Here is a 27,344-nt window from a genome sequence, read left to right on the forward strand (position 1 = left end):
TTTTTTTTCGGCGGGAGGAGAAAAAAGAACGCCTTGTCGCAGGTTATTTCTGTGCCTAAATTTGACTAAAATCCGTGACGCAGTCCCCCCTAGGCCTTTCTCGATTATGCTAGTAAAACTGGCATTTAATGCTACTAGAAATTCTTGCATAAAGCCAAAAAAATGCTAAAATAATGCCTGATTTCTTTAAAAAATGCCACTTGAATTCCAAAGAATGCTTTGTTTTATTTAAAAAAAAACGTACGAACTCTTACATTATATGCTCTTATTATATGGCTACCATAGTACGCGCGCTCTGATTGGCTGCTGAGCGGGCATTATTTTCTTGTAATGACCGGGCATTATGAAAATTTTTCTCGGCTCGACGGTTTTTTGAGTTGTGAGTAAAAGCTACTAGCAAGGGGGCAAAAACAACAAAAAATGCCGACAAAATATAACTATCTTTTCAATAACTGAAAGAAAAATATAAGCATACCGATACTTCTTTAGTATGAGCGACGAAGAGAGCCACAAGAGAGCGAGTTTTACCTCCAGTGTTTTTTCCCTTGATTATACTCTTTTTTGAATAGTGCTTAATTAAACGCCATATAATAAATAACTTATTAACCTCGTCCGTTCGGTCATTACAGGGGAATCTCAGACCCGGCCTTGATGTATTGACCTCGCTGTCGCTCGGTCAATACATCAAGGCCTCGGTCTGAGATTCCCTGTAATGACCTCACCTCGGTTATAAGTAGTATATATCAACAACAGGTGATACTTAATAATTCTTTGTTTATAAAAATAAGAAATAAAAAAAAATATATTAAAAAATTTGTTAAAAAAAAATTAAAAAAACACACACGTAAGTAACACAACACAAGTACACAAGTAACACAACGCACAAACAGTCGAAACAGACAGAAAACAATCAAATTAAGTAATCAAAACTGTGAAACTTTAGGATTATTTATCCTTCTGAGTTCTGAGTGCTGAAATCTGGATCCAGTCATGAAAAATGACAGAAAATGCTAGCAATTCTTTTTCAAGAAAAAACGAAAAAAAAGGCTCGTTTTCCCAAAAAATGCCGAAAAAAATGCTAGCATAATCGAGAAAGGCCTAGTCCCCCCCCCCCCTCCCCCCACTACCCTCTCCCCCATAACCATCATAATCTCTAGCCTGTGACAAACATTTTTAGGTCTCCACTAAAAAAATAACACGGCTCCAAATTAGTAGCAAAGCAATGGGGCTCTAGGACCTCAAGGCTTCACAGCTAAGGCTCCCAGGCTTCAGCCTTCCCCCTTTTGGAACCTTGGTGCTAGTCTCCTTCAGTTTGTCACGCAACAAGAAATAGCAGTCGTTACTTGCAAGTCACACAGTACTTCTCTTTGTTGCGTGACGTCCTCAGGGAGGACTCGTTCGGTTGACGCGTGATTCAAGTGCAAGTCCGGACGAAACTTTACAGTAACGCACGCAATGCAATTTGACTATATTCTGCGGCTTTAACACTTACTTCTGAAGCCGATTTGTTTTCAGGGTTAAAGGTGAGTCAGTAAAGTGAACAATATTGAATAATTTATTGTGCGAGTTTTCGGAGTCAGAGTAAACAGCGGTTAGTATTTATAACGGGCAAACGTACAGTAACAGTATTAAACCGGGTATTAAAGCACCAAAAGGATATTATCAACCAAGTTACCATACAAGAACGAAGAGATTCGGGTTAGTGATTTTGTAATTAGCACTTAAATATAACAGATTGTATTTATTGTTTGCCCTCGCTGTCGGTTAAGCTTTTAACATTAGAACTGAACTCTAGCCCTCTCAAGCATGGGGCAATTTGCCGCAAGCATATTATAAAATACACTGTATTAGTAAAGCGCTTGCTTCGACTGCAATGTTTATGATCGTGATATAAAGGTTGCAGCAGTTTATTACTCGGTGGCTGTAGATCGTCACAAGGGAAAATCAACAAATACTACAAATCAAACACCATTTTTAGTTCGGTAATAAAATATAATCAAGCCGCCGTCCGGCCGGGGACATCGATTGGGCAGGAGATCATTCACTTCAATGGGCGATTGCGACCCTTTCGGCGACGTAATACACTAAGTAAAAACTTGTAATTGTCTTCGTGTATTACGATCGCTATTTGTTTTTCTACCTGAAAAGAAAGTCAGTTGAAAGGTTGCCTCAGCAAATACGATTTCATTAACTTTATGTAATCAAATTGCTCGCGCAGAAGTGAACAGCACTCCCGGGACAGCACTTTGCAGTTTGAGCGCGAAATTGTAACGCTAGTCGAAAATATGAAATCTTTGTAGACGGCTGGAGTTTTAGCCAGGCAGTATTTTATAATATGTATTAAGAGAGGCGTTCTTTTGACACATTTGTGCTAAGTTTGCTGGCTGTCCTATTGATGTCTCTATAGGTACCATATTTGCATATAAGCAATGTTTATTCTTTTCAGTCTTTTTCCCACTGCTCATGTTATTGTGTGACTGTCTTCGACCGTCACGCATGGTCGAACATAAAAACATAACCATGCATGTTCTATTATTTGCATGATTTGTGCTGCTTACAAAAATTTCAACAAAAAAATCATTTTGCGTGACCGATTACGTTTTGCGTGACATTTGAAATAAGCATCACGCGAAGATGTTTGTCCGACGTCTGACTAAGCATCAATGAAAAGGACTGTGTCACGGCTTAGTTAAGTTTATTTTATTACGTTTTGTAAACTTAATGCAGTTTGCAAAAAAAATACTTCTCTAAATGACAGGCTTCATTGCAACCAAATGTGTCTCCCGGACGTTAAAGTTAAAAGCAAACAAAATTCTTGGTTTTCATGTTACGTCATAAAATTCTGAAATCAAAATTCACTAGGCCTGCTAAATTTTCGTTGTCATTAGACGTAAGATAAACTAAAAATATATCTTTTTGCAAATTTCCAGATCGATAGTGTCATTCGTTTTTAAACAGAGCGTTTTGAATATTTGAGTTCTCCGTCGTATGTGACATCAAGCTAAGTGCCGTGACATAGCTGTTTTGTTTGAAAAAAGGCCTTTCCTTTTCATTTCCAGCAGATTGAACATTTCAGAAATAATTAGTGGTGTTTATGTGAAACTGTACTAGCTCACGAGCCAAAGATGCCGCTGTTGTAAACAGAATTGAGTTCCAGATGGTTTCTCTGACATCACGGCGGCCATATTTGTGTCCCTCGGAAGGACACAGTTATGGTATCTCCATACTAAGCTTTATAAATGTGCGTCGAAAGGTTCGGCAAATAACTCGCGAACGGTACAACGCACAGACCTGAAACTTGGAGAAATTGTTTATCTATTTATCGTCTATAATATTTGAAATTCATAGCTTCTGTAGTTGAATGGTTTCGAATTTATTTTTTGATTGCGTGACAGTGAAAACCAGCAATTACTGGAACTATGACAACTGTTCAGCCCAACCAGAGTTAGTAGAGGAGACTATGGCCCAACAGTATTCCAAAACCCATATCGCAATCCGTTTCATTCATCGTCGCTTTTGGCCACCCGTACCTTCTTTTGTATTTGGTGTGTTATTCAAATGTCCCTTTATTGTTTAACGAAGTTATTTTTATATTTCAACGAATTTGTTTGTCATTTTACACGCCTAAATTTAGCTTAAGTCCGTGACACAGTCCCATAAAGCCTATTCAAAAACACCGTCTTTTTTTTACAGTTTAGTAAAGAACCGCAAGTCCGCAGCAATGCCGCCGAATTTGCCAAGATGGCGGCGTTACCTGACAGTGGAGCCGGTGGTGTTATTCTACACATTCGGTTTGTTCATGAGCCTCCCTGTCATGACACAGTACGTGTATTTTAGAGTCAGTCAGTTCAAGGGATTCCCGTATAACATCTCGGAAACTTCAGAGAAAGGATGCGCCGAAGATACTGGGAACTCGTCCTTGAAGGAGCTGGAAAAAGAGGTACTGTAGGTATTAGCGCAGCCACGCCACGCTTCTCCCACTCACCGACCAGCGTTGCGTGACGACTATAATAAAGCCTACAGCATGTTCAAGTACTGCCAACTTGAACTGTAAGAAATATAATGAAGACAAGTAATCAGAATTTTTATTTTAAGCGGTCTCGTTTACATATCTCCCAGCGTTTTTTTTTAATGCAAGATAACTTCCACTCTCGTAAGCATAAAAGAAATAATAATAATAATAATAATAATAATTTATTATTTTTGGAATTTTTTTTTTTTTAAAAAATTTTTTTTAATTTTTTTTTTTTTTTTAAAAACATAAAACAATTTTTTTTTAAAAAATTTTTTTTTTTTTTTTGTTTTTTTTGTACAGACAAACCACTAGCCTGCATTGCTAGAAATTTTTTTGACTCGGGAGGAAAGCTAGAGTTGCATTTAAACTTCCACCAACTGACAACTTCTGTAAATAGACACTTCGTCATGGTCCCAGCCGCATACAAACACTGTATTATGCCGCGATTATAAAAACCTTTCCGAAGTGGACGCTTTCTCCCCAAGGTTCTACTTATCAAATAATGATCTAATAAACGCCCCCCTTCCCTGAGGTGTAAATACGCCCCCCCCCCCCCCCCAAGAATCGCCTCAAAAACCAGGGAAACGCTCCACAGAGTATAATCACGCGATTTAGTTTCTTGCTTGACTTGGACATCGAAGAGGCCAACGATGCCAACATGGTTGACCCGATGACGATTAAGACATCGATATCGAACTATGAACTACTTCTCTTGGCTTTGCATTAGCGCAGATTAGATAAGTCTCCTACTCACAAACTTTGTTTTCTGTCTTATTCCGCGAGCAAACTACACTTCTTATTTGTTTTGTTGACTTTGTTACAGTTAAGCCCCCGCTAGGATCCCTAAAATTAAATAGACGCCCCGGGCGTTTATTAGATCATTTACAGTACATGATTTGGTGTTGTTAGCACAACACGAACCAGCTAATTTTACGTCCTTCGTCGAAACCTATTTGCTCTCTTCGTAAAATCGTTCCGTCAACCCTTTATTAAGGAGCGAATGTTCGAACTGAACGTCAGCTTTCCAAATTCGCTGCGACGGTAAATGTACCTTAATCAGCTTCAATTTAATTGAGTGAGCATTTTAGTTTCAAAGATGTTGTTACCCTGTGTTTTTCTGTTAGGTTCAAGACTTGGCCGCGAAGATCGACATGGGCAACGTTCTGTTCCTTTCTCTACCATCCATTTTCATGGTCCTTCTTCTGGGCCCATGGACGGACACCGGTGGAAGACGTCCCGCCCTGCTGGCACCTCCTATTGGAAGTGCTATCGAGGCCATTCTGATCCTGGTTATTATGTACCTAGAGTGGCCTGTATATATCCTTTTTGTCGGCGAGGCGATAAATGGCTTTTCAGGTTTCGCTACGATTATGACCATGGCTGCGTTTTCGTACGTTGCTGATATCACCTCTGAGCAAAGACTTGCTATTCACATGGGTAGGTATATTTGCCCTTAGCTATAATTACATTTTTCGGTGAGAAATGTATTAACTAAGTAGTAATTTGACATAGCAATGAAATTACCTTTGGTTTCGACTGGAGGGCTCATTGTTAAAAGACCGGGTTGCTTTTCGGAAAATTTAAATTAAAACACTGAAGGAGAATAATTTGGGCGTGACACAAATTTTATTTGTCCCCTAAGATCAGCCTTACTAGTCTAAAACAGAAAAACAAATTTGAGCTTTTTGTGAACGATGAAGACGTTGTCATCGACTGCTTCAATTTATGAAGAAGTTTAAAACATTTTATGCCTGATCTAAACCACGGTGTTTTTCATTTTTCCGCCTGCAATCTTTCAAGAAACCTTGATGGGTAAAACACGATGTTCTGTCCTCAACACCCTAAGGGAGACCTAAAGCAGCAATTAACACCCCTAAAAGAGACGACGAGCATTCCCGCCACTTTCACACGGAAGTTCTTCACCCCTCTCCCACCAAGTTGAGTTTTAGCCTGATGCAAAATGTTTTTGAGTATGATCTTCAGGAAAATGAACTTGTCAAACTCACACTGGAAGATTTTGCATTAAGGCGTAACTCACAAGTGCCTAGAATCATGCCAGGCTTGGAATTTTACATTTTCTGATATAGTTATCGACGAATAGGTGGATAAAGTCAGGTTGAATGCTAGGGAAAGCTTGCGAAGGACTTGCTTCCCATGTATCGCTTGAAGCAATGCTCCTAGTCGCTTTACCCTTAGCAAATGAACTGGCGCGTTGTTTGAGAGATTATTGTTTTTCGGTTCTAAACGCTAACTTGTTTTTCTTCATCAGCTATAGTCCAGTTCGTAGTATTCATTGGCGGAGTTGTGAGCCAGTTGACCAGCGGTGCGTGGTTAAAGAACCTCGGTTTCATACCACCTTATTGGTTCATTTTCGCCTGTCACGTAGCCGCTGTGCTGTGGGCGGCCTTCATGGTGCCAGAGTCCAAACAGAAAAGCCAGAAAAAGAAGATGCGATTTTTCAGTTTCGACAGCTTCAGAGCAATCTGGAGCGTGTACAAAAACCCGAGGAACGGCGGAAGAAAACATCTCATTATGCTTCTAATCTCGGACGGTATACTCACCCTAGGCGTAATGGGTATCAGTGGGGTGGTGGCACTTTTTGTCCTACGCACCCCTCTTTGCTGGGGGCCGGCAACTCTGGGCGTATTCATGGCATTTAGGTTCTTTATGCAAGGTTTTGGAGGCATCGCGGGCATTGGAATTCTCAAGCGTTTCATGAGCGAGATTAATGTCATTAGGGTTGGTATGGTGTCGCAGTGTGCTTCTCTGGCTTTCTTCGCCTTTTGTGACCGTACGTGGATGGTTTTCTTAGGTAAGATAGAACGTTGGTGTTTGTGTTATTGAAACTAAACAACAGGAGCAGTGCCCCTAGCTTCAAACAATAGCAACTGTTACACTAAAGGAAGGTCCAGTAGAATTACGGTACAAGCTTAGGGACGGACCATTATTTTCCTGGAGGAGGGGGAGGGGGGGGGGGGGGTATGAAAAATATTGAAGAAATTGTTTGCAGGCTGGGCCTCAAAAGACAAAATAAATTGCTTCCAATCACAATATGTGTAAAATAAAATATTTTGCATTTCGAAAAAAAATGTTTGTAGGTTTGTAGAAGAACATTTTCCATACCCCCTCCAGGAAATTATGGTCCCTCCCTTATGAGACTGGATCTATCGCCGGGTTACCCCCAGCATTAGTTTGCCGGTACCCATTTATACACCTGGGTGGAGAGAGGCACTATGAGAGTAAAGTACAGAGGCTGATGGGAAGGGGAACTTCCCATCGTGCGACTGGAGATGAGTCGACCTCGGTCGCACTGTCCTGATTGGGCTCTGTAATTGCTTTCTGCTATACAGTCAACTCTCTCTAAGACGGACACCTTCGGGATCGGCCGCAGCTGTCCGTCTTAGAGAGGTGTCCGTCTTGTAGAGAGTCGAGGAAATATGACACCAGTAATTTTGAGATAATAAAGCTAAACCTATGCACAATAAATACTCGTCTGTTTTGAGTGTGTTGAAAGTCGCTTTCTTTAACAAAACCTACAAACAGGGACAACAATAATTTGAAAAACGGCAGGGACCATCCCCAGGTGTCCGTCTTATGGAGGTGTCCGTCTTATGGAGGTGTCCGTCTTATAGAGGTGTCCGTTAAGAGAGAGTTGACTGTAATTTGACTTTCTTCTCTTTCTTTAGTTCCAGTCATTGGAATCTTTGGAGGCGCTGTTGTACCGCTGTACAAAGGAATGATGTCACAGATTGTCGATCCTGATGAACGAGGTGAGGTTTATCCTTCACATCATTGTGTCTGTATTCAGTATTGTGTTTTATCATCATCATCATCATCATCATCATCATCATCATCATCATCATCATCATCATCATCATCATCATCATCGTCATTGTTATTATTTTTTACTAGGATATGCACTCGACTTCGCCTAGTTTTGTCCGCAGAGTTTTGTGTTGGAAGCGGAATTGGCAGCACACTTTTTGTTTTCCACTGACCCTTTATAACGAAAATCCGTTCAGTCGTAGCCTAAATACTTTTGGGTTAATAAATTACTCTCCACGTGCACAGGTGCAAGAATTGTAAAGACTGTCTCGTCCCTAGAGCCCCTCTTTTTTCTTACAGAAACAAAAAGCTCTGAAGACATTTTCGCTTTCCTGAGATACTGTTATATGACAAGATCGGTCTCATCTGCTATCTTATCAAGTACATCTCTTGCTGCTGTCTGCTTGCATTTGCTTCATACGCGCGTGTAAACACTGTTGTACGCTTTATCCGGCTTACTAGGCTTAACAACAACTCATGGCTTCTGTCTGTTCTATATAACCGACGGCTTACGGGGGATAGATATGAACGCGCCGAAAGACGCGTGTTTTTTTTTTTTTATTAATGCTCACAAAATAGCTTTCCGTCTCACTACTAATAATGTAAGCGTTATTTTTCTCTATAGGTGCTATGTTCTCGTCTGTGACGACAGTGGACACATTCTGTAACTTCCTCGGCGCTTTTATTTTCAACCCAATGTACATCAGATCGTCTAACTTTGGCTTCCCAGGGTTACCTTTCCTTGTGAGCGCCGCTCTTATCATCATTCCTCTTATCATGACCAAGTAAGTAACAGAGCTTGGACACAGAAAAAGTTTAAAGTCCGATTGGAGAAGGCAGATAGCTCATCATTATTGCTGGCGCAAACTCCGGTTTTTGTATAGCCTGCGTAGCAAGCGTTGCTGCATTTTGGTCGCGCGAAAATTGAGGTTGTAATATTTTGCTATCGCCCCAATTATCACACGGCCAAAATGTGGAGAACTCTCCATTTGTACGGGAACGCTTTCAACGCAGGCTTGTCGCTGTGTCATGAAGTGACTAGGAGTACCCCCCTCGGATGTGAGTTGTTTCCCCCTCCCTCAGCATTGTTGTCAAATTTCCCGAGCGAAAAGAGGTACTGCGGGAACAAAGTGACTTGCATTCTCGTCCCTAGAGCGGCTTGTCCCTCTTAGCAACTGAACCTTTGCACGGGAAACAAGTGGCTCTGGGGACACATGATTTGATTGGTAGGATTTGAACAAAAGTAACAGCCAATCAAATTAAACGTTTTTTAAAATCCCTTTGTTATACGAGTTTAAGACGGTTGATTTGATAGGCTAGATTTCAAACTCCCTTTGTTCAAATTCGGCCAATCAAATCATGTATCGCCAGAGCTACTTGTTCCTCGTGCCTAAGGCTCAGCCGGCTAAGAGGGACAGGCGGCACTGGGGACGAGAGTGAGTGCCTTGCCGAAGAACTCAAAAGACGATCCCGATTCCCGCATTCCTAGCACCATAACCACCAAACATAGCCACCAAACAGTCCAGAGGGAAGGATCCAATTATTAACTATTTTCAAATTTTTTTTGACAGATTTTTAAAGAATCCATTGTCATTTCGAGTGATGACAGACACAGCGACAGAACCTGAAGTGGACGAGAAAGACGTGGAACTTGAAGAGGCACCAACAAACGACAACGAAAAAGAACCCCAGTCGACTTCACTTTAGAGGGCGGGGCCGGGATGGGGGGAGGGGGGGGGTAGAGCGGAGAGCAAGGATTATAAAAAAATCTCTGCGAGTCCGAAAGCACGAATAAAAAATTTCAACTTCAGTAAACGGAAGTCTTTCGATCCGGGCTAAATTCTTCTTTCGCTAAGGGACGGACCATTATTTTCTTGGAGGGGGGGGGGGGGGATGAAAAATTTTCCACTGCAAACTTTTTTTTTAGTTTATGCACCTCTGCAAACATTTTTTTTCGAAATTCTTACTATATTTTGTTATACATATCGTGTTTGCAAACAATTTATTTTGTCTTTCCAGGCCCTGCAAACAATTTTTTTCAATATTTTTCATCCCCCCCCCCCTCCAAAAAAATAATGGTCAGTCCCTAACAGGCGTCTGAGATTCCATAATGATGACGTAACTATTAGAGATAATAATGTCACTCTGATTGGTTGCTACTTGCGCGCGTAAATTCGTAACCGAGCAACAGCCAATCAGAGGCACTGCACAGATCACTGCATAGCTACGTCATCAGTTTTCATCAGTGTGGTATTATTTCGGTTGGAATCGGCCGGTAGAAACTGACGTCCGTCGCGGGGAGGAGAGGGGGGATGAATTGCACGCAAGAAGCAGTCAATAGAGTGAATTCGTGTAACCCGTTTTTTATATGCAAATGCGCCGTGTAATATTTAAATGAGCTGTACAGGAAAACATAAAATTGCGGACAAATCGTAATTATTTGACCAATATGTAAAAACCAAAACAGATAACGGGGCTTAAAATTTATCATACCTTGAATTGTCTTGCGATTTTAGACAAACATTTTATATTCAACATCCCGTAAAGAAAAACAAACTAATTTTCGATTTAGGTTGAACATGTTCTTGAAGTGCTTAAAGAAAGACACGTCCTGTTTATACTTATTTTCTGTATAACTATAAAAGTGATTTTTTTTGAGGTTTTCTGACCACTCGTGTATTGTTTTATTGTACACAAACATTAGAATATTATACGACTCATTAACATATAAAAAACGGGTTACACGAATTCACTCTAATGTAAAAAATTGTTCAAGGGGAGTTGCTAAGGTTTTTATGGGTGAAATCGGTCGGTGGGAACTCTGACGTCCGTCTTGGTAGAGTGGGAAGATGAGTTGCGCCCAGGAAGAGTTACATTCGTTTACACACGCTATAAAAATTCGTGCAAGGGAGTAGCTAAGGTTTTAGTAGGTTTACTGCAATAGAATAGGCACAATGTACGATGTCAAAGACAACACATTGTCTGCACGCATTTTCTTGTAACTAAAAGATAATCAAGTTGATGTAATAAAGTTACGTTACTCAGTCAATTCCACACTTCATTGTTAGTCACCAAACCCTGTGCTTTAATATCATATAAAATGCTACAATTTCTACCATTTTACCTTGTTACAAAGGTTAGGCATTTCCCGACTACAATTTCTACTTAAAATGATAGCCCTAAACGAGTAAGCTTGATTGAGAATTTATAAAATAATGTTGATTCTAAAAATTCTATTTTTGGAGTACAGTCAACTCTCTCTTAACGGACACCTCTTTAAGCACCTGATGTTGGTCCCGTTCCTGCCGTTTTCAGTCGTTTTACTGTAACTGACCTCCAAGACGGACACCTCTCTTAAACGGACAGTTGGAGCCGGTCTCGACATTGTCCGTTTTAGAGAGAGTTGACTGTATCGACCAGTGTTGTAATGACTTGTTGTTAGAGCTGTTGCTTACCCTAGGTATTTTGCCAAAAAGAAAACATTCATCAAAATACTGAATTCTTAATTCAGTACCCTTTCTCGATTGTTTTAACAAATTCCCTGTCATTCACCTAAAGGATTCTTATTTCTTGATGTTAAATTCCAATTAAACCAAATTTATAAATTGCTATACATTTAAAAAACTGAGCCAATTAAAAATGTGGAACGCAAAAGCAATCATGCTTTTAAAATTCCGCTTTTGTCGTCATTTCTAAATAAAAAGAGATGAAAACCTATACTACATAAACAAAGAAGCTGTACTAACTACTGATTGTATAAAAAGACTAAAAAGGCATAAAATTCAAATGTGGAGTCCCAGTGATAAACTCGATGCTGTGATGATATTCCTGCAAAAAGAAGGCACAAATACAATTCTGATTGGAGAAAAAACAAACCACCCATTTATGATTTTCAAGCACATTCTGAAGAATAGTAATATTAGAGTTTTAGACTTGATTGAAAGTTGTTACCAAATAGAACTTTCTCATGTGCAGATAAAAGAACTGCCGCTACGGTCAAACAGAGAAATATGTGAACTAGCTGTAAAAAGTAGGTATTTATGTTCCATTGGGAAGAACACCTTTAACTGATCACCGGGGTGATCCAGGTGATCTGTAAACTAACATCCATGTACAAATGAATGTACTGTATGTGCTCTATGCGGATAATTATCTGTTTTACAAATTTAAAAAAAAAAACTTAAAAAGACATGTGGGTTGTCACGGAATACTTGTAGTTGAGAGAAAGCATTGTGTGAAAACCTTTTAAGATGTTCAGAAATGTGGCTTCAAGTAAGCAACATTATTCTAACATACCAACTGACCTGATGATCTCAGTCTATGACAGCCGAGGTGCACATGGTGTTCAAGCCACAGCTGCCGTCTCCGCGGTAGATCCAGTAGTACCCCTGCAGGGTTCAAAATAAAATTTCGTTTTTAGCCTGAATTTGTCGGCTTTTTTTGTCAAGGCTCATTTTTTCCCGGCTGTTAGAGAGCTATGCATTTTCAAGGGACACAATCCATCTGCATACATGACGTACCCAGGTGCATTCTGGGGCGATTTCAAACACAGTCGGCTATTCGTAAGTTTTCCGAAGTGATACAATATTTTACGGCAAAGCAAAAGAATAGATTGGAGCAATGCGACTTCTTTTCTTATTTTGAATGTTTGAGAAGCAAATAAGATCTTCAATATAATTTTCTGGAGGGACACAATACCTGAGAAGGTGGGGCGGCCCGTTATTCATCTTAACACAGAAATGAAGTCGCCACATTGGCGACTAAACAGTAACTGAACCAGAAGTTTTCGTCGACAAAGATGAAATTTTGGTCGCATTAGCAACTATTGAGTCGCTCTTTCTAGCCCTGTAGCTGCTTTATTTTCTGATATGGAATGTTTACTTCAACATTACTGCAACTTTTATTTCAGTTGGCCGATCAAGGCATGATATTTTCTATTTCTTCGGTGAAAAGTAGCCGGCAAGTGTTGTCCGAATGCCGGCTACCGCCGACAGCTGGCTGCTATTTTGAACCCTGCCCCTGTGGCACAAGAGACAATTATTAGCATTAAACACGAACAATGAAAGGACTATGTTACTAAGTTGCTTTGCCTGCCCACTCCGTTGACGAAAAAGCCACGTGGGTATTGTCATCCCTGCATCTTTGTAAATACACCCACCTAAATAGATTTGTCCAGGACAGAAAACAAGGGCCTCTGTTTCAAATGTGATTAAGTGTTACCAGAAACCCATAAGGGTTGAAACGTGTAACGCGCGCGCACAGCGTTTGAATATTCATTTCGCTAAGTACCATATTTGGAAACACAAAGAATTTGTAAGCGAATACTTAATACACGTAACGACACACGCAACATAATTTTTGATTTTGCGGTAAGTTGCTTGAATTTCGACCTAAACGCCGTAAATTTCTAACAGAAACTAAAGAAATACATTAAGCGTATCGAAGCAAAGTTCTCCAGACTACTTCAAGAAGATGAAAAAGGAGAATTTAACCAAATTTAACTTTATTCAACCAAGCTTGTTCAAAAACAAGATTACGCCATCGAGCGCGAGCAAGCGCGCGCTGTGAATTTAATCCAAATATAGTAAATTTGATTGGTTAAATGTTTCTCGTGATTTTCCAAATATGGTACTTAGTGTAAACGAATGTGCAAACGCTTTGTACAATGCGAAACATAGGGAGTTACACGTTTCAACCCTTATGGGTTTCTGGTGTTACACATGGTTTGTAAAGGCAGGGAAGCAAGATAAAGACACAGTTTAAGAGACAGAAACAAAAAGAAACTTACTTGTACCCCCCAGCTTTCTCCCCAACTGCAAAGAAAATAAAGTACTTATATGAGAAAACTATAAAATTTGTACACACATGATAAACCTTCTAACAGTAACATTCCAGTCCAAAGTCATTTTGGATATTTACATTTATATTACCGGTATTTTTAACGCATAGTTTTCAACAACAAAACCTGAAGATATTTAATCAAAGTTAAACAGGCATTAGCTACATGTACAACATGTAAAATTAATGGCATTGAACTTGTTAAGATAAACATTATTTTAATGTGCACTGTAATTGGCTAATACTGGTAGTTGAGGTTAGTTTTTCATGGTGTATTTCGCAGGCATTTTGAGCGACGTTTAAGCCAGCTGGCTCATAAAATGGGGGGGGGGGGGAAGGCCTGGCAATGGGAGCCACATAATAAAATTCTTATGAACTCTTACTAGCTCAGGACAGTACTGGGAGAATGGTTTAATGTGCTGGTCTTTCTTGTACAGACCTCACTATGCGTAGTCAATCTCATAAAGACATTATCCCAGTATGGCCTTTGCAATAGGGTTAATAAGAAGTAAAATCTAAACAATAGCTGTTGATAACAAAACTTCACCTGTTCTTAATGATCCAGTATGGTTCATCTCCATACAGCCAGCTTTTCTCTAAAATATGAGAAAAATATGAAGTTGTTATTAAAAGCATCTCGCTTTAATGTACACCTGAAAAACCTCTTCTAAGAATCTGACTGAGTGCAGTTGTCTCACTGGGAACCAATGTCAAACAATTTTCCATTCAAAGCGATACACAGTCCATGGCTTGACTTCAAGCCAAAAAATATTCCCATGCAGCCCTGTTTGTTACTCAATAATCACAACATATAACAATACTTACTGACACCGTAGCCAACAATCAGAACACCATGGTCCAAGTTAGCAGGATTACAGAAAATCTTCCATGGGTGAGCCACACCTCCCATGTAAAACTACCGGTAAGTCAATGTGGATCAGAAAAAAAAATGCAAAACTTCAATTCGTGCCTATCAACTTTGATATCAATATCGATTATTAAAGAGCCTTAAACATGATCAAAATCTTTCTTCTCTTTGCAATATAAATACATAAATAAACAGACAGGTCCGGATAATAATTTATTGGAAAATGTTCACCAAAGAGAAGTGTGCTGGCACATTGTGATAAATAAATATTTAATATTAATTCTCCCAACTAGTACTATAGGAAATGTATGGTGACTGGTAAGGAGAATTTGTAAGATTTTTGCCTCACCTGCATCATGTTGGCATTGATACCAATAGAGATGGGTCCATTAGCAACTAGCCAGGCTGCGATTTCTATAAAGTGACATAATTCACATACATGTAGTAAGAGCAAAAGCTGACAATAAAAATATTCATCCGAAACAAGTAAATGGTATAGTGATGATATATTTGAATGGGACTGTGCAACTGATTTTGAGGGTAACATACATGATTGTATGTACAAGAGACGGCAAAACACTCAGCATACAAAGAGGTGGTAACTTAATTTTGAGCGGTACTGTAAATTACAAATGTTGAGCTTGATATAACCAGTCACTGTTCAGGGAAAATAAACCGTACTCCTATCCCAGGGGCACACAAAGCATGCCTGGATGTGTGATTAACAGGGAAGAATGCAGACCAGACTTGTGATAGTGGGGGAATAGAACATAATGCCATGAAGGTTGCCCAAACTAACAGATGTAATGAAGGCACATCTCACCATTTTCATCCTTGGATATCGCCACAGAGCCGTTCAAGTACACAACAGCTTCTGACTTCTTGAACTTGCATTTATCATCAGCTGCCTCGTAAGGATACTGACTTTCAGTTTCAAGCCCACCTGTACACAAATTGAACAAATTTAAAATCTGTCCTTTACTCAATTAAATCAAGCTTGACATCCCATCAGCTCTGAAACATCGAGAGTAGCAGGGATGGCGCAGTGGTGAGAGTGCTCGCCTCCCACCAATGTGGCCCGGGTTCGATTCCGGCCCGGTACCATATGTGGGTTGAGTTTGTTGTTGGTTCTCGTCCTTGCTCCGAGGGTTTTTCTCCGGGATCTCCGGTTTTCCTCCCTCCACAAAAACCAACACTTCCAAATTCCAATTTGATCTGGAATCAGTGGGATCAAGAAAAGCCACCTAGTGGAAGATCCCACCGTAAATTCCCATCTATTTCCCATTCCCATTTTAATACACGAATAACTTTGTGCACTACTACAAGGAAAAAAAATAAAGACAAAAAAATCATGTTTTACAATTACCAAGTTTCATGATTTGTTTGTAAGCATTGGATGGCAGTCCACCTTCGCAGCCTGAGTCAACAGTATCACAGTCAACAAGCTCTGTAAATTAAAATGAATGAAAATGAATGAGAGATGTTCCCACTGGGCTATCATTGCTATTTGAACTAGTGGTTAGAATTATATAGTTTGCAGTTATTGTGTTTAATAGATTTTCACATGTGACGTCTGTGTCACTCACCTCTCAAAAACATGAGTTTTGTCTCTTAAAAGAAAGGATTCCCATACTGAGAGACTTAAAATTTTTTGAGCAGCATTGGTAGTGTAGGGCAGTAAAAAATCTAAATTCACAGATAACTCAGGGCTTAAGAAAAAAAACTTGAATTGCCCTTCAGACTTGTAATCAGCTCTCAAATTTGCTTGTCCGAGTCAGTTAATTACTTGTCTTAGTATGCTATAATTCAGCCAGCAACCAGTTAACTTGCCTGGGCCCTTGCCCATTAGGCACATGAGCATATCAAAAAGTTTCTTGGACCAACCAAATAGATCTTTTTCAGTGCCTCATATTTAAAACACATGTGTAGTCTTCATAGAATTCCACTGAATGTTCAGTAAGTAACAACAGTGTAATTAACCTTCAAACATCCAATAATTATTTTATACCTTATTGTTACTTATTTGAAATCGTGGGTACTTAATTTCGCAAAAATGGAACAGGAATATTTCGCGAGACTTAATTTTCGCGATTTGGCCAAAAATACGTAATTAGCATAAAAAATACAATAGAAATCATTTAGAATTAATTTTCGCGGGTCTTTAATTTAGCGATTTTTTGAAAATCACGAAAATCGCGAAAATTAAGTCCCGCGAAAATAAGTAACAATAAGGTAGTAAATGTTATAATCATGAATCTATGTACAGAGAAGTAATCTACAGAGAGGAGCTTGTACCTGTATTTAGCAACAAAATGTGCATGCATGAAATATTTTATTACCTTGTTCACTAAGGGAGACCAGCTTGCCTTTTTTGATCTTCCATTGTCCCTCAATGTTTCCAGTTGTTGAGAAAGCCCAGCATGAACCACACTGACCCTGAATAAGGCAAGATTGACATTCACATCAGATGCACTTCACTAACTCTAAGTATAAGCAGAGATCATAAAATGCACACAAGTTATGCTTATACATGCAGGTACATGTTGGAGATCTCCATTATTCTGATTCATTTTAAAGAAGAACTCACTTGGACTAAAAATTTGGCATCCAACTGACCCTTATAAATACTGACATTGACTCAGAGTAAAATGTTTTTTTTGAATGGCTTTTAATAAGACTACACCCATGAGAGCCACAGCAGGTATTCTGTTGTAAAAAATTCTGCATCATCTGCAATATTTATTTTGCCTTTTTTGTTTAATTTTCAGCTGTCTACTAAAAACCTATTATTATTAAGTGCAACACAACACAAGCCAAATGTCAAATTTACAACTGGAAGTGAATTACATGGAATTAGTGTATTACCACTGACAAAAAGCCATTTACTTACTTGATTCTTTACTGGAGTTACAGCACCTAACAATAAAATATTAAACATAATCAGGTACATGTGCAAACAAACAAATAAAGGTTCATATAACAAGAAGAACACTTACCTTTGTCTCTCCAGTCAAATGCTGGTGGAATTTCTCCTTTTGGAATTTTGGCTTCTTTCATTTCATATAGAGGTTTACCCCATCCAGGCATTCTGTAATACTTCTTGAATTCTTCCTCTGAAAATAAAGATTGTCTCTAAACATTAACTAGTACTGTAAATGCTACAGCATTAAGTTTTGTACATCGGTATTCTTGTGCATAAGGCGCCAGTTTCTCTCGATTTAAGAGTTACATGACACAAAGCCACATGAGTTTTACTGTTCCAAACAGAGTCAAACCTCAGGCTTTTTTGCAAATGTATTTAGCCTTGTATTTTTGTTGAGACTGTTATGAGTCAGTGCTCCATGCTGTAAGTACAAGGCCATAAGGCCAAAAAGGGAGAGTTGAAAACACTGACCCCCGATCCTCAGACTACCCACTGACCCCCCACTCCACGGATCACCTACGGACTACTCCGTGGACTACCCTTAAGTACGGAGTACCCCTACGGAGTACCCTAAAAAATGAAACGAATTTATGTTTACGGGGGAAAGAGACAAGAGAAACCTACCTGTGCCACTTGCACGATCGAGGTAAACAAGATGGCGGCTCTTTCGATCGATCGTGCAAGTGGCACAGGTAGGTTTCTCCTGTTTTTTTTTTTTTCCCCGTAAACATAAATTCGTTTCATTTTATAGGGTACTCCGTAGGGGTACTCCGTAAGGGTAGTCCGCGGAGTAGTCCGTAGGTGATCCGCGGAGTGGGGGGTCAGTGGGTAGTCCACGGATCGGGGGTCAGTGTTTTCAACTCTCCCAGGCCAAAAAGGTTATGGAGGACTTTGTAAACCAGACGTTGCAAGATTAAAGGATTATGGCAGTTCGTTTTATTTGCCATGAGTATTTATAGGATTCTTTTTGGAACCATTGACAGTTACCAGACAGTACACTTACATATGTACATGTATAATAAATTCAGCAAAAGTGTCTCCTGTAATTATTACTTAGAAGAGGAATTAACTCTCTACATACATGACTTGTTTACAAGTATGTACAGGTTTTAATGAAAAATGTTTTCATGTGTTTTCTAGAAAATGAAAACAAGATTTTATTTCCAGTATTGCTCAAAGGAACCCCTGCATTGTTACATATCATGCAAATATGCTAGATGATATTTCCTGCAATTCTTAAAGAGATAAAATTTTGTTCTGGTTTGGTTAACAAGTTGCACACATGCACACATGCGAAAGTTGTTTACACACAGTTTACTGTCACCAGAGCTGACAGGATCAACACAACCATCACTGTACACAGGGAACAACTGCGCAACATTTAAAGGCTCCTAAGCTGTACCATGTGAAATCTCACTTGGAAGCTAATTAAGCTATTGTTTCAACACAAGTTTAAATTGAAAACTTTACAGGTAGATTCATTTACCTGTCAGATCGCTAAACACTGTCTCTCCATATTTGGCAGAGCCCTGTTCCATGTCCTGCATCTTTCGAGCTCTGACCAAGTTGTCTTTGTAAATTGCAAAGCGTTTCTTGTACTCTGACAGATAAAAATGTAGGACAAAACCGTGTAACTGAAGGATAACTAGCAACTGTACATGCAGCTACTGTAGCACAAGAGATCAGTGCAAACTATACATTAAAATTTTCAAACGAGAGGGCAACTGCTGGAGTTCCACCCGCTACTTGATTATATGTGGCCAGTTACTCTGATCATAGCAATCAGCTTGCGACAAAGACAAGACATATATTGTCACAGCTTCCTACTCTTCCACTTGCTGGCACCTACGTACTTCAAAACATTTTGAAACCCCAGGCTGTCATTACAAGGCAATTAAAATACTTGGAACTCACCATTCTTGTCAGTTGCATAAGACTTCTTGTGCTTTTCAACAAATTTCTGGAATGACTCATCCAAATTCTTATCACCTTCAGAGGCTGAAGGCTTTGGCTAAGGAAGTGAAAGAGAGTAAGTAGATCACTTTCATGAACATTTTTAGTTTTGGAGTGCTTGTTCGTACCATACCCCACCCCTTCAGCCCTAAAAAGGCCTCCTCGCAATCTACTTAAAAACAGCCCTGACCTTTGTGAGAAGCTATGTTATTAAAAAATTTAGGTAGAACTAAATTGCTTTTTATTTACAGGGATCCATATTCGTTTTTTTTTCCAAGTCGTCAGCCGGAGAAGTATTTAAGACGACATACTTGCCCTGGCAAAATTTTACTTGCCCGCTCAAAAGTGAAGAATGGTGACTGTACAACAAGTTAATGAAAAGTTGACTTTTTTATGGTTATTACATGTAACACTGTATACAATTGTCATGAAATCTACGAGACAACGTGTCAGTTATAATAAAGTTTGATGCTTAAGTATTTGTTAATGAGACTTTCTACTAATGTCTACTTTGGCTGCTGACCTATAAAATTTCACTAAACATCGTGCCCCCAAGCGGCTTGTGATGTGGAGCTGGCGGAAGCGGACGATGCAGGCACAAATGAAAGCCAGGGCCTCTTTGACTGCCATGACAGAAGAAAAGAACACTTTCGCTCTTCTTGTTCTATTGGTTTGCTTTTCTGAAGCGTTAACATTACCTTTTTCTTTGCTGGCGGTGCCACACCAAGATAAACAGCGCATTTTGATCACAACATCAGCTGATCTCAGCTGATGCGATCGCCTCGTGTTTTCACGGATGCAGCTGCAGTACAAAATATCAGCGGTTGACAGCTTGAAAATTGAGCCTGCAATGATTTCATTCATGGAAAATACCGCATCATCCCAAGATGGCGGCCAAAATTATGATTTTATCGCGACAGAAAGTTGCAAATTATTCTCTGTTTTCTAAAAGTTACGAATAAACGACAAGTGGTCAGAACGCAGGTAACTCATAAGAAAATTTAATAAATGTTTTTTTTGTTTCATTAAGTCAAACTTAAGTCGTCCAGCGGACGAGTCTTCGTAATGTTTTGGTCGTCCGTACGATTTTTTAGTCGTCTCGGACGACCGGATGACTGTGAATATGGATCCCTGGAGTCTCAAAAGTTCAAGGAAATCTCATCCAATTGCAAATTATATCACATCAATTCAAGAAAAAAACCAAATGTTTCAATTTTTAAGCACTCATTGTTTTTTCAAGGATTGTGCAAACACTTGTACATTGCACATACATGTATAATTAAGTATGTATATGGTACCTTAGTCTCTATGAACATTTCCTCCACAACATTACTCTGATCCGGTTTTGATATCGGCTTGGCAGGGTTGCTTCGCTCACAGGACATAATTTTTTCTTTCAAACCCACGCACTCGTGGTTCTCAAGTTCTTGTCTCTTCTCCCATGGAACACTGTAAACCACAAACCGACATTGCATCTGTGGAGAAACAAGAGTTACCCGTAGTATCATTTACCACTACAGGGCAACCTTTAATTTATTCAGCATTCATTTAAATTCCCCTTATTAGCAAAATTGCAATGGATTAGCATCCCATCCAGGGGGGAGTAAAAATAGATGGAAACTAAAATAAGCTCTGGCCTGATGGCCGGCAACTTGCCTCGAACACAGAGACTAGTGAACACAGAGGCTCCAATACAGTACCTATTACTGTAGCAAAATTGCAAAAAATTACATGCAGCCTGGCAAATGTTTTTTAAAGTAATTTTAACAGTGAAACATACCACTCTATAAAATCAGAATAGTGTCAATTTTCTTTAGTGCAACAGTTGTAGTAATGCAATAAATACAAATGTAAATATGTATACCTCCAGTGTATCAACAGGGCAGAGTTCCAAAGAAGCGGATTTGTGCGCGTCATCATTACGGCAGCTTCGGGAAACGCCAACCTCAGCGACCATGCAGAACTTTTGACCAGCAACCACCTGAGATTTAAAGATTGTAAACATGTCAATTGAACATTCTGTGTAAATTAATTAAGGAACCCAAGAGCAAGTAGAGTTACAAGTGTAACTACAGTACAACTAACTGACGAAAAGTGTTCCATCTGCAATTTATTGGGTAGAAATTACTCTATATACGTACAGGAGAATCCTGATTTCTTGGACCCAGCGATCAAACTCCCAATAACTTGAATAAAAAAGCCATTTCTCTTTGATTTGCTTCATTCAGTCAAACTGTTATATATATTTAACACCAAGATTTCTTGAATAGAATTTTGGTTACCCTTGGAGGTTTGAGAAATCGTCATTTCACTGTAACATTATACTAAATAATGTGTACAAGTTAGTGATTCCTAATGCCTGATGGTGTGACAGAAATTGAATTCAGTTCTACTGGGGCTTAACCTGCGATCAGGCATTATTTTTCTCGCGGTGGAGGAGTCAACGGAAAAATGAACGCCTGATACAATTACTTGTCGAGTCGTCTGTAAAAAGTCCAGAATCTGGACTTTTTCCTGATTGGTCAGGAAACAAAAGGCAACATTAGAACTCTATGCTGATTGGCTAAGTGAGTTACAGGTTAACTTCCGGTCAAAACATATCGCCCATGGATAATTTTTTGTCTGACGGGTGTTGAGTGGAATGAAGAAGAGAGCAAGTTTTTCTAGCTTTAAGAAAATCTCTCTTGACGAATAGTTTGTGAAGGAAAAGATGTTTTTGTGGTGCTTCTGATGGGATTCAGCAAAAGCGTGATCCATCACCAATGGTAGCTAATGGTGTCGAAGATTATTACAACAGCGCACCACCAAAGACGCCATGCAGACAATCGTGCTAGTGACAAAACTACGGCCTTGAAAACAAAATCAGCCTTTACTGAAAACAAATTTTACAACCCTAGGATCAGCTCATTCAAAAAGGGTAAATCATTTAAATACATGTTTGAGACCACAAAATACCACATGGTGAGTTCGTGCAGGTCTGTCTTAACTTTATTTTCACAAAGCGGAACAGTACCCTCACCAATCGAAACGCTACTCTCACAGAGACAGCAATTTTTGTTCAACTTTTTCGCACAACTCATCTACGATTGCCAAAAGAAACCTTTGACCACCAAATTTGAATTTGACCACCTTTGCTACAAGCTCACGCTTATCTGATGGCACCGTCGACATTCCCGTTGAAAGATACTTTAATTAGGGGGGCGGCAGACGACTTGACAAGTAATTGTATCAGGCTTTCTTGTTTTTCTCCTTCCCTTCGCCGCGAAAAAAAGAAAGCCTGATCGCAGGTTAACTGGGGCTATACAGAACTCTCACCATTGATATTATGGCTTCAGGTGTATCAATAGCCCATATACATGTAAACTTCTTTGTTTCAGCCCATCTACACGTAGGCAGATAACCCAGAAAAAATTACTAAATGTCCTCGTTACAAAAACAAGACTTGTTTTTGTTTTTGACAAATTCATGAGTTGTAAATGTAACAAAATTTTTGTTTCCTTACATAAAAATACTTGAAAATCAGCATGTATATGTGTCAGTTGTGTAAGGGGGGCAGATGGAAATGCAAACGGTTTATTTAACCAATCAGATTGCAGGATTCAGTTCAGCTGCATTTTTGCAAGGAGCACAGCTTCATGACAATTTATTTTGGTCTAAAGTTTCAACTTCCAGATAGAATTACCAGAGTTTCAATGAAAAAAACAGCTATACACGTACATTAACCTTAATCATAAGCCATGTAACTGCGTTAACATATGCATGAGTTAGTTCATATTTGGATGAGTTTCGTTTTGTTTTGGATAAGTCACAGCCGATCGATGGCAAATAAGCAGAAAACTAAATGTTTTTTTTACTGAGTAGGTACAAGATCTTATAAGATTCAGCATTTATGAGACTTGATTCTCGTCATCCCAGGATGAAACTATCCATGTACCAATAACATAAATAAAAATTATACTGGCTAGCTAGCTGCAAGAAAAGGGAGCTTTCACTTCAAGTGAAAGATAACTTCGATTGGGCCTCCCAAGACGTTTTTGAAAAACAGATCGGGACACAATAAACAACGTATTCAGCGCTTTAGCCCTCTATTTTAGCATCCTGGCAAACTGTACCTCGTTTGATTCAAGTTCATGGCGAAATATCAACCTTTTGTTTTCATCGAAATTGAAAAAAACCCAAACAAAGCTTTGCTCTTACTTGCACAGTAGCATCGCTGACTTTGGTCGGCATCAAGCGATACAAGTTGTTTTGCATGGCATTGAACTCGTTCATGGCAAAATCCAGCGCATCAAGGACCTCTGGGTCATCAGGTTTTCGTTCCTCTATTCCTCCTAACAGGCCATCAGACCCAAGGCAAGAAGGAACCAAAATTGCAGCCAAGAAAACTACAAACAACGCCATGTTTTGTTCAGTCCAGTTCGTGCCAGCCTGCGTCACATGATTTCCGTCTTCAAGACAGAATAACATGACGTCATTGCAGCTTTATAGAATAGGCACGCAATTCGTACAAAATACATATAGGGGGGTATGTATAATGTGCCGCCCAACGGAGTCGCGTCGTGATTTTGGGCTTCCGATCTAAAACGGGGTATCCATTTTTAAGATAATTTCTAGAATGGGGTATGATATTTTGAACGCACGGAAGTTCAAATTATCAGCAGTCAAAACGGGGTGAAAATGTTAAGCAAGCTGAAGCAACATGAAATAGACCATATTCGTATTCTCGGTATTGGACTGGAACTTGCTTGCAATGGAGGCTGATGTGGAGGAATATCATTAAAAAGAGCTTTAAGAAATTGGTGCTCGCCCACTCGCCCAGGCGAGTGTGAAAACAGTAGGGCGAGTACAAATCACGGATCACCCGCCCTGTTTGGCGAGTGTGATTTATGATTTTCTTGCTTGTAGAAAGTAATACCTCTGGTCATAAATACACTGACTCGTCCAACAAGCCGCGAAACAAGGCAAGATGGTTATTTCCCCGCCTCTTTTTCTGTACAATTTCAACACAAACTAAAGGAATTTAGGAATAAGTATCAAATACATTTGCATGCATTTCAACTTTTGAAGTAAGTGTGCTCGTGTTTTTATCGTGGGGTAAGGTCTATTTTTGTCGATTTTTCATTGAAGAAATAAATTTTAGTCTGTATCACGATCGATCACCATGGTGGCACGGTTAGTATCAAACGTGATTAAAAATTTAAGTTGTACATTTTATTAGTTGGTGGAGGGGGGCTAAATTTTCCCTTTTTTAATGGAGGATCCTGGGCGAGTGAAAACTGATTTGGGCGAGTGCAATTTTGAAGGTCACTCCCCCAGATGGCGAGTGCTCCAAAATTGTAGTTTCCAACCCTGCTTTATGTCATTAATTTGCATTTGAATAGATTACCTGCATTCGCCTCCATAATTTGCAAGCTACCGGTAGGTCCAGTCCAATACCGAGAATACGGATATGGTCTATTGGATGGGAGGCGGTGAAATTAGCACAAGACAGATTAGCCTGACGCAATCACATGGAGTCCTTATGTGCCACACAGGCACTGTGAGTTTGTGTGTTTACAAGGTACTGTACCAAAACCTACTTGTGGTGGTTTAGAGATGCTCCAAAATGCCTCAATGGCTCATGTGTCTGAACACTATAACAGTGGTCTGGCTTGACTTTCAAAAAGCCATTTATTGACAAACATTGAACAAGACAGCAAAAATAAAAAATTAACCAAGATCTTATCTGTATAATAATTAAAAATACTCATATAACTTAAGCCTTAGATTTTCTGTTTTTTTTTTTGCATTACTTACTACAAATGATTTTAAAATTACCTAACATGGTAACATGGAAATTCAAAAAATCTATATCTCTGTTACTACTATTAAAATAAAATACAGTAATAATACTTGTAAAAATACAGCTTTTTAAAAGCCAATGTTACGAACAATTACTACCCAAAATTAATGAGAAATAAAATTGTTAGGTTATAAACTGTACTAACAAAAATAAAAATAAAATATTTTTACACAATACAAACTGTAATATCTTGCATAGCTAGGGTAAATTATTATAATTTTTTGCAAGGGCACAAATTTCTCTGAATGACGAAGTGCTTATCTTATGTTTACTAGCACTTGTGTAAGTCAAGTGCACTGAGCCACCTGGCCCTAATGGAAGAGGAGGAATTATAGCCCATATATCAAAGGGATGGGCATGCTTGGGAAAAAAATTTAAATTAAACCCTTAAAGAAGACCAATCTGGGTGTGGCTCAAGCTTTTTAAACCCCTCCCCCCCCTAAAAGATGATCTGATCGGTCTTTGGACTGCAACACAATATGATAACATTTTCTATTTCTTCAAGTGCAACCCTAAACATGACCTTGACGACTAAAAATATTGGTGTCCCATCCTGAAAACCCAAAGTGAGACCTAAAATCCATATCTTTCAACCCTAAGCAAGATAACAAGCATCCCTGTCTCATTCACATGGGAGTTCCCCTCCCCTCCCCACAGGCCCTGTGCCATGTATAAACTGTACCCTAACAACAAAAATTAAAACTTCCAATCATGTTATGGTATTTGTAGAACTTTGACTTACGATACAAAAATGTACAAGGCTTACCAAGCTACCTGCCAGGCAGTCAGAATTTGTTAACTTATTTATGATAACAATGATGTATTGCTTTTTGCTATCACGTTTGACAATTTGACAAGATACTATGTATAACTCTGATTCAGGCACATCAAATGGCAACATTTTTGACTGATCATGATTGATCACACTTGATTAACCTTTAGAAAAACCAGGGACTACCTCTCTTACAAAGTTGACAGAAACTGAGAGTGGGCATAATGGTACATGTAATTTGCTATGTACTTTCAGTCAGGATAAGACAAAAAACAGTCCATGCATGCACTCTGAGGACCTTGTATCTATCAATAGCTTGTGCGCGTCTTTTTGCCAATCAAACTGCATCTTTGCCACTTCAGCTTCTGGGTGCTAATCACTTTACAGTGCAATTACTTTTAAAAACTCACACCTATAAGTATGTACAAAGACGTCAAGCAGTAAAAAAATCTTTAGGCGGTCTACAATCATTGACAAAACCTTGGCGCAATTGCTGTTTTTCTCACCTGAAAAATGAAAAACTTACCGGTAACTTATTTTCCCTCTTCCCATTTACAATGTTGTGTAACATGCAAAAAACAATGCCATCAATTGCTGCCTAATTTTGCTCACTCAGATGCACTGCACAAGGAGTTTGGGCACATTGCGCTCTCCAGCACTGAAATGGGGGGATGGGGGTGGGTGCAACAATGAATGTTGTCAATGATTGTAGCTGTTAGTATGGTTCCACAAGAACATAAAATGTACATGAAGTATAAATTCTATAATACAGACTCCCCTTTTTGGCCCATTGTGGGATAAAGTAAAACCGATAAACAACAAGGTAAGATAAGACAAGTGGAATTAAAAGGTGAACCAGAACGTTACCGTATGCGAAGAAAGTGAACTATGCACAAATAAATAAGTTTGCATTTTAGGACTTAACAACTGCAGGTACATTACTACTTTTGACAGCAATATGTTTCAGCCAATTCCCGTTGACTGACCCGATCATCACACAATGCCTCAAATAAGACTTTGTAGGTTGCAGCACTTCCGTTACTACTCCTCCAGTGTCAAAGCATTTTGTAAGCCTGTTCAGAAATATCATAGGAATTTTCACGTTCAAATGTAGTAATCCTTGCATCGGGAATGCCTAGCGCTCTTCCAAGCTTCTTCCAACAAGATGTAATTTCATTTGCCAGTTTCTCTAGGTCGCTATCGCTGGGTGTGCCTGTTTTGAAAACTGCAAAGAAAACATGAAACTGTTTAACTCTATCATGTATTAAACAAATTAAAAGGCATCAAACTCAGAAATTCAACACAAGT

The 27,344-nt window shown here is 39.2% G+C and overlaps 3 protein-coding genes across 6 annotated transcripts in view; 1 reads left to right on the top strand and 2 right to left on the bottom strand.

Moving 5' to 3' along the window:
* Positions 1 to 1,420: 1,420 nt before the first annotated feature.
* LOC144642562 (proton-coupled folate transporter-like) lies at positions 1,421 to 11,543 on the top strand. 3 transcript variants are annotated; one of them, XM_078501538.1, is made up of 7 exons: positions 1,421 to 1,531; positions 3,713 to 3,940; positions 5,140 to 5,452; positions 6,285 to 6,827; positions 7,702 to 7,785; positions 8,466 to 8,625; positions 9,412 to 11,543. In XM_078501538.1, the coding sequence occupies exons 2-7, from the start codon at positions 3,722 to 3,724 to the stop codon at positions 9,545 to 9,547; spliced, it is 1,455 nt and encodes a 484-aa protein (XP_078357664.1). In that variant the 5' UTR covers positions 1,421 to 1,531; positions 3,713 to 3,721; the 3' UTR covers positions 9,548 to 11,543. The 3 variants fall into 3 exon arrangements, with proteins under 3 accessions (XP_078357664.1, XP_078357665.1, XP_078357663.1); XM_078501539.1 differs by having other exon boundaries at positions 1,479 to 1,523; positions 3,694 to 3,940; XM_078501537.1 differs by lacking the exon at positions 1,421 to 1,531 and adding an exon at positions 1,581 to 1,698 and having other exon boundaries at positions 3,694 to 3,940.
* Positions 10,902 to 23,865, bottom strand: LOC144642561 (cathepsin L-like). 2 transcript variants are annotated; one of them, XM_078501536.1, is made up of 16 exons: positions 23,620 to 23,865; positions 21,287 to 21,403; positions 20,721 to 20,897; positions 19,384 to 19,480; positions 18,956 to 19,069; positions 17,543 to 17,659; positions 17,437 to 17,462; positions 16,886 to 16,982; positions 15,913 to 15,993; positions 15,370 to 15,489; positions 14,896 to 14,960; positions 14,504 to 14,594; positions 14,226 to 14,274; positions 13,629 to 13,653; positions 12,137 to 12,228; positions 10,902 to 11,668 (listed from the first exon to the last, which is right to left on the bottom strand). In XM_078501536.1, exons 1-15 carry the CDS (start codon positions 23,821 to 23,823, stop codon positions 12,154 to 12,156), a joined length of 1,455 nt encoding a protein of 484 aa, XP_078357662.1. In that variant the 5' UTR covers positions 23,824 to 23,865; the 3' UTR covers positions 10,902 to 11,668; positions 12,137 to 12,153. The 2 variants fall into 2 exon arrangements, with proteins under 2 accessions (XP_078357662.1, XP_078357661.1); XM_078501535.1 differs by having other exon boundaries at positions 12,145 to 12,228; positions 23,620 to 23,864.
* A 1,288-nt stretch (positions 23,866 to 25,153) lies between these two features.
* LOC144640640 (uncharacterized) overlaps positions 25,154 to 27,344 on the bottom strand; it is a 101,044-nt gene continuing 98,853 nt past the window's right edge. Inside the window, exon 17 of the mRNA XM_078499736.1 lies at positions 25,154 to 27,261. Coding sequence (XP_078355862.1) covers positions 27,092 to 27,261 — 170 coding nt within the window. The 3' untranslated portion in view covers positions 25,154 to 27,091. The remainder of the gene's footprint in view (positions 27,262 to 27,344) is intronic.

Source organism: Oculina patagonica, chromosome 2 (genome assembly GCF_052425735.1).
Source record: "Oculina patagonica isolate OP01 chromosome 2, crgOcupat, whole genome shotgun sequence".
NCBI lineage: Eukaryota > Metazoa > Cnidaria > Anthozoa > Scleractinia > Oculinidae > Oculina > Oculina patagonica.

Excerpts from the sequence above, each read along its gene's own strand:
- LOC144642561 (XM_078501536.1), bottom strand. The coding sequence starts at position 23,823 with ATGGCGTTGTTTGTAGTTTTCTTGGCTGCAATTTTGGTTCCTTCTTGC. Across the intron at positions 20,898-21,286 it reads GCCCTGTTGATACACTGGAG|ATGCAATGTCGGTTTGTGGT; the intron begins GTATACATATTT and ends GTTTCTCCACAG. Across the intron at positions 16,983-17,436 it reads TAACTCCAGTAAAGAATCAA|GGTCAGTGTGGTTCATGCTG; the intron begins GTAAGTAAATGG and ends TGCCTTATTCAG.
- LOC144642562 (XM_078501538.1), top strand. The coding sequence starts at position 3,722 with ATGCCGCCGAATTTGCCAAGATGGCGGCGTTACCTGACAGTGGAGCCG. Across the intron at positions 3,941-5,139 it reads TGAAGGAGCTGGAAAAAGAG|GTTCAAGACTTGGCCGCGAA; the intron begins GTACTGTAGGTA and ends TTTTTCTGTTAG. Across the intron at positions 6,828-7,701 it reads TACGTGGATGGTTTTCTTAG|TTCCAGTCATTGGAATCTTT; the intron begins GTAAGATAGAAC and ends CTCTTTCTTTAG.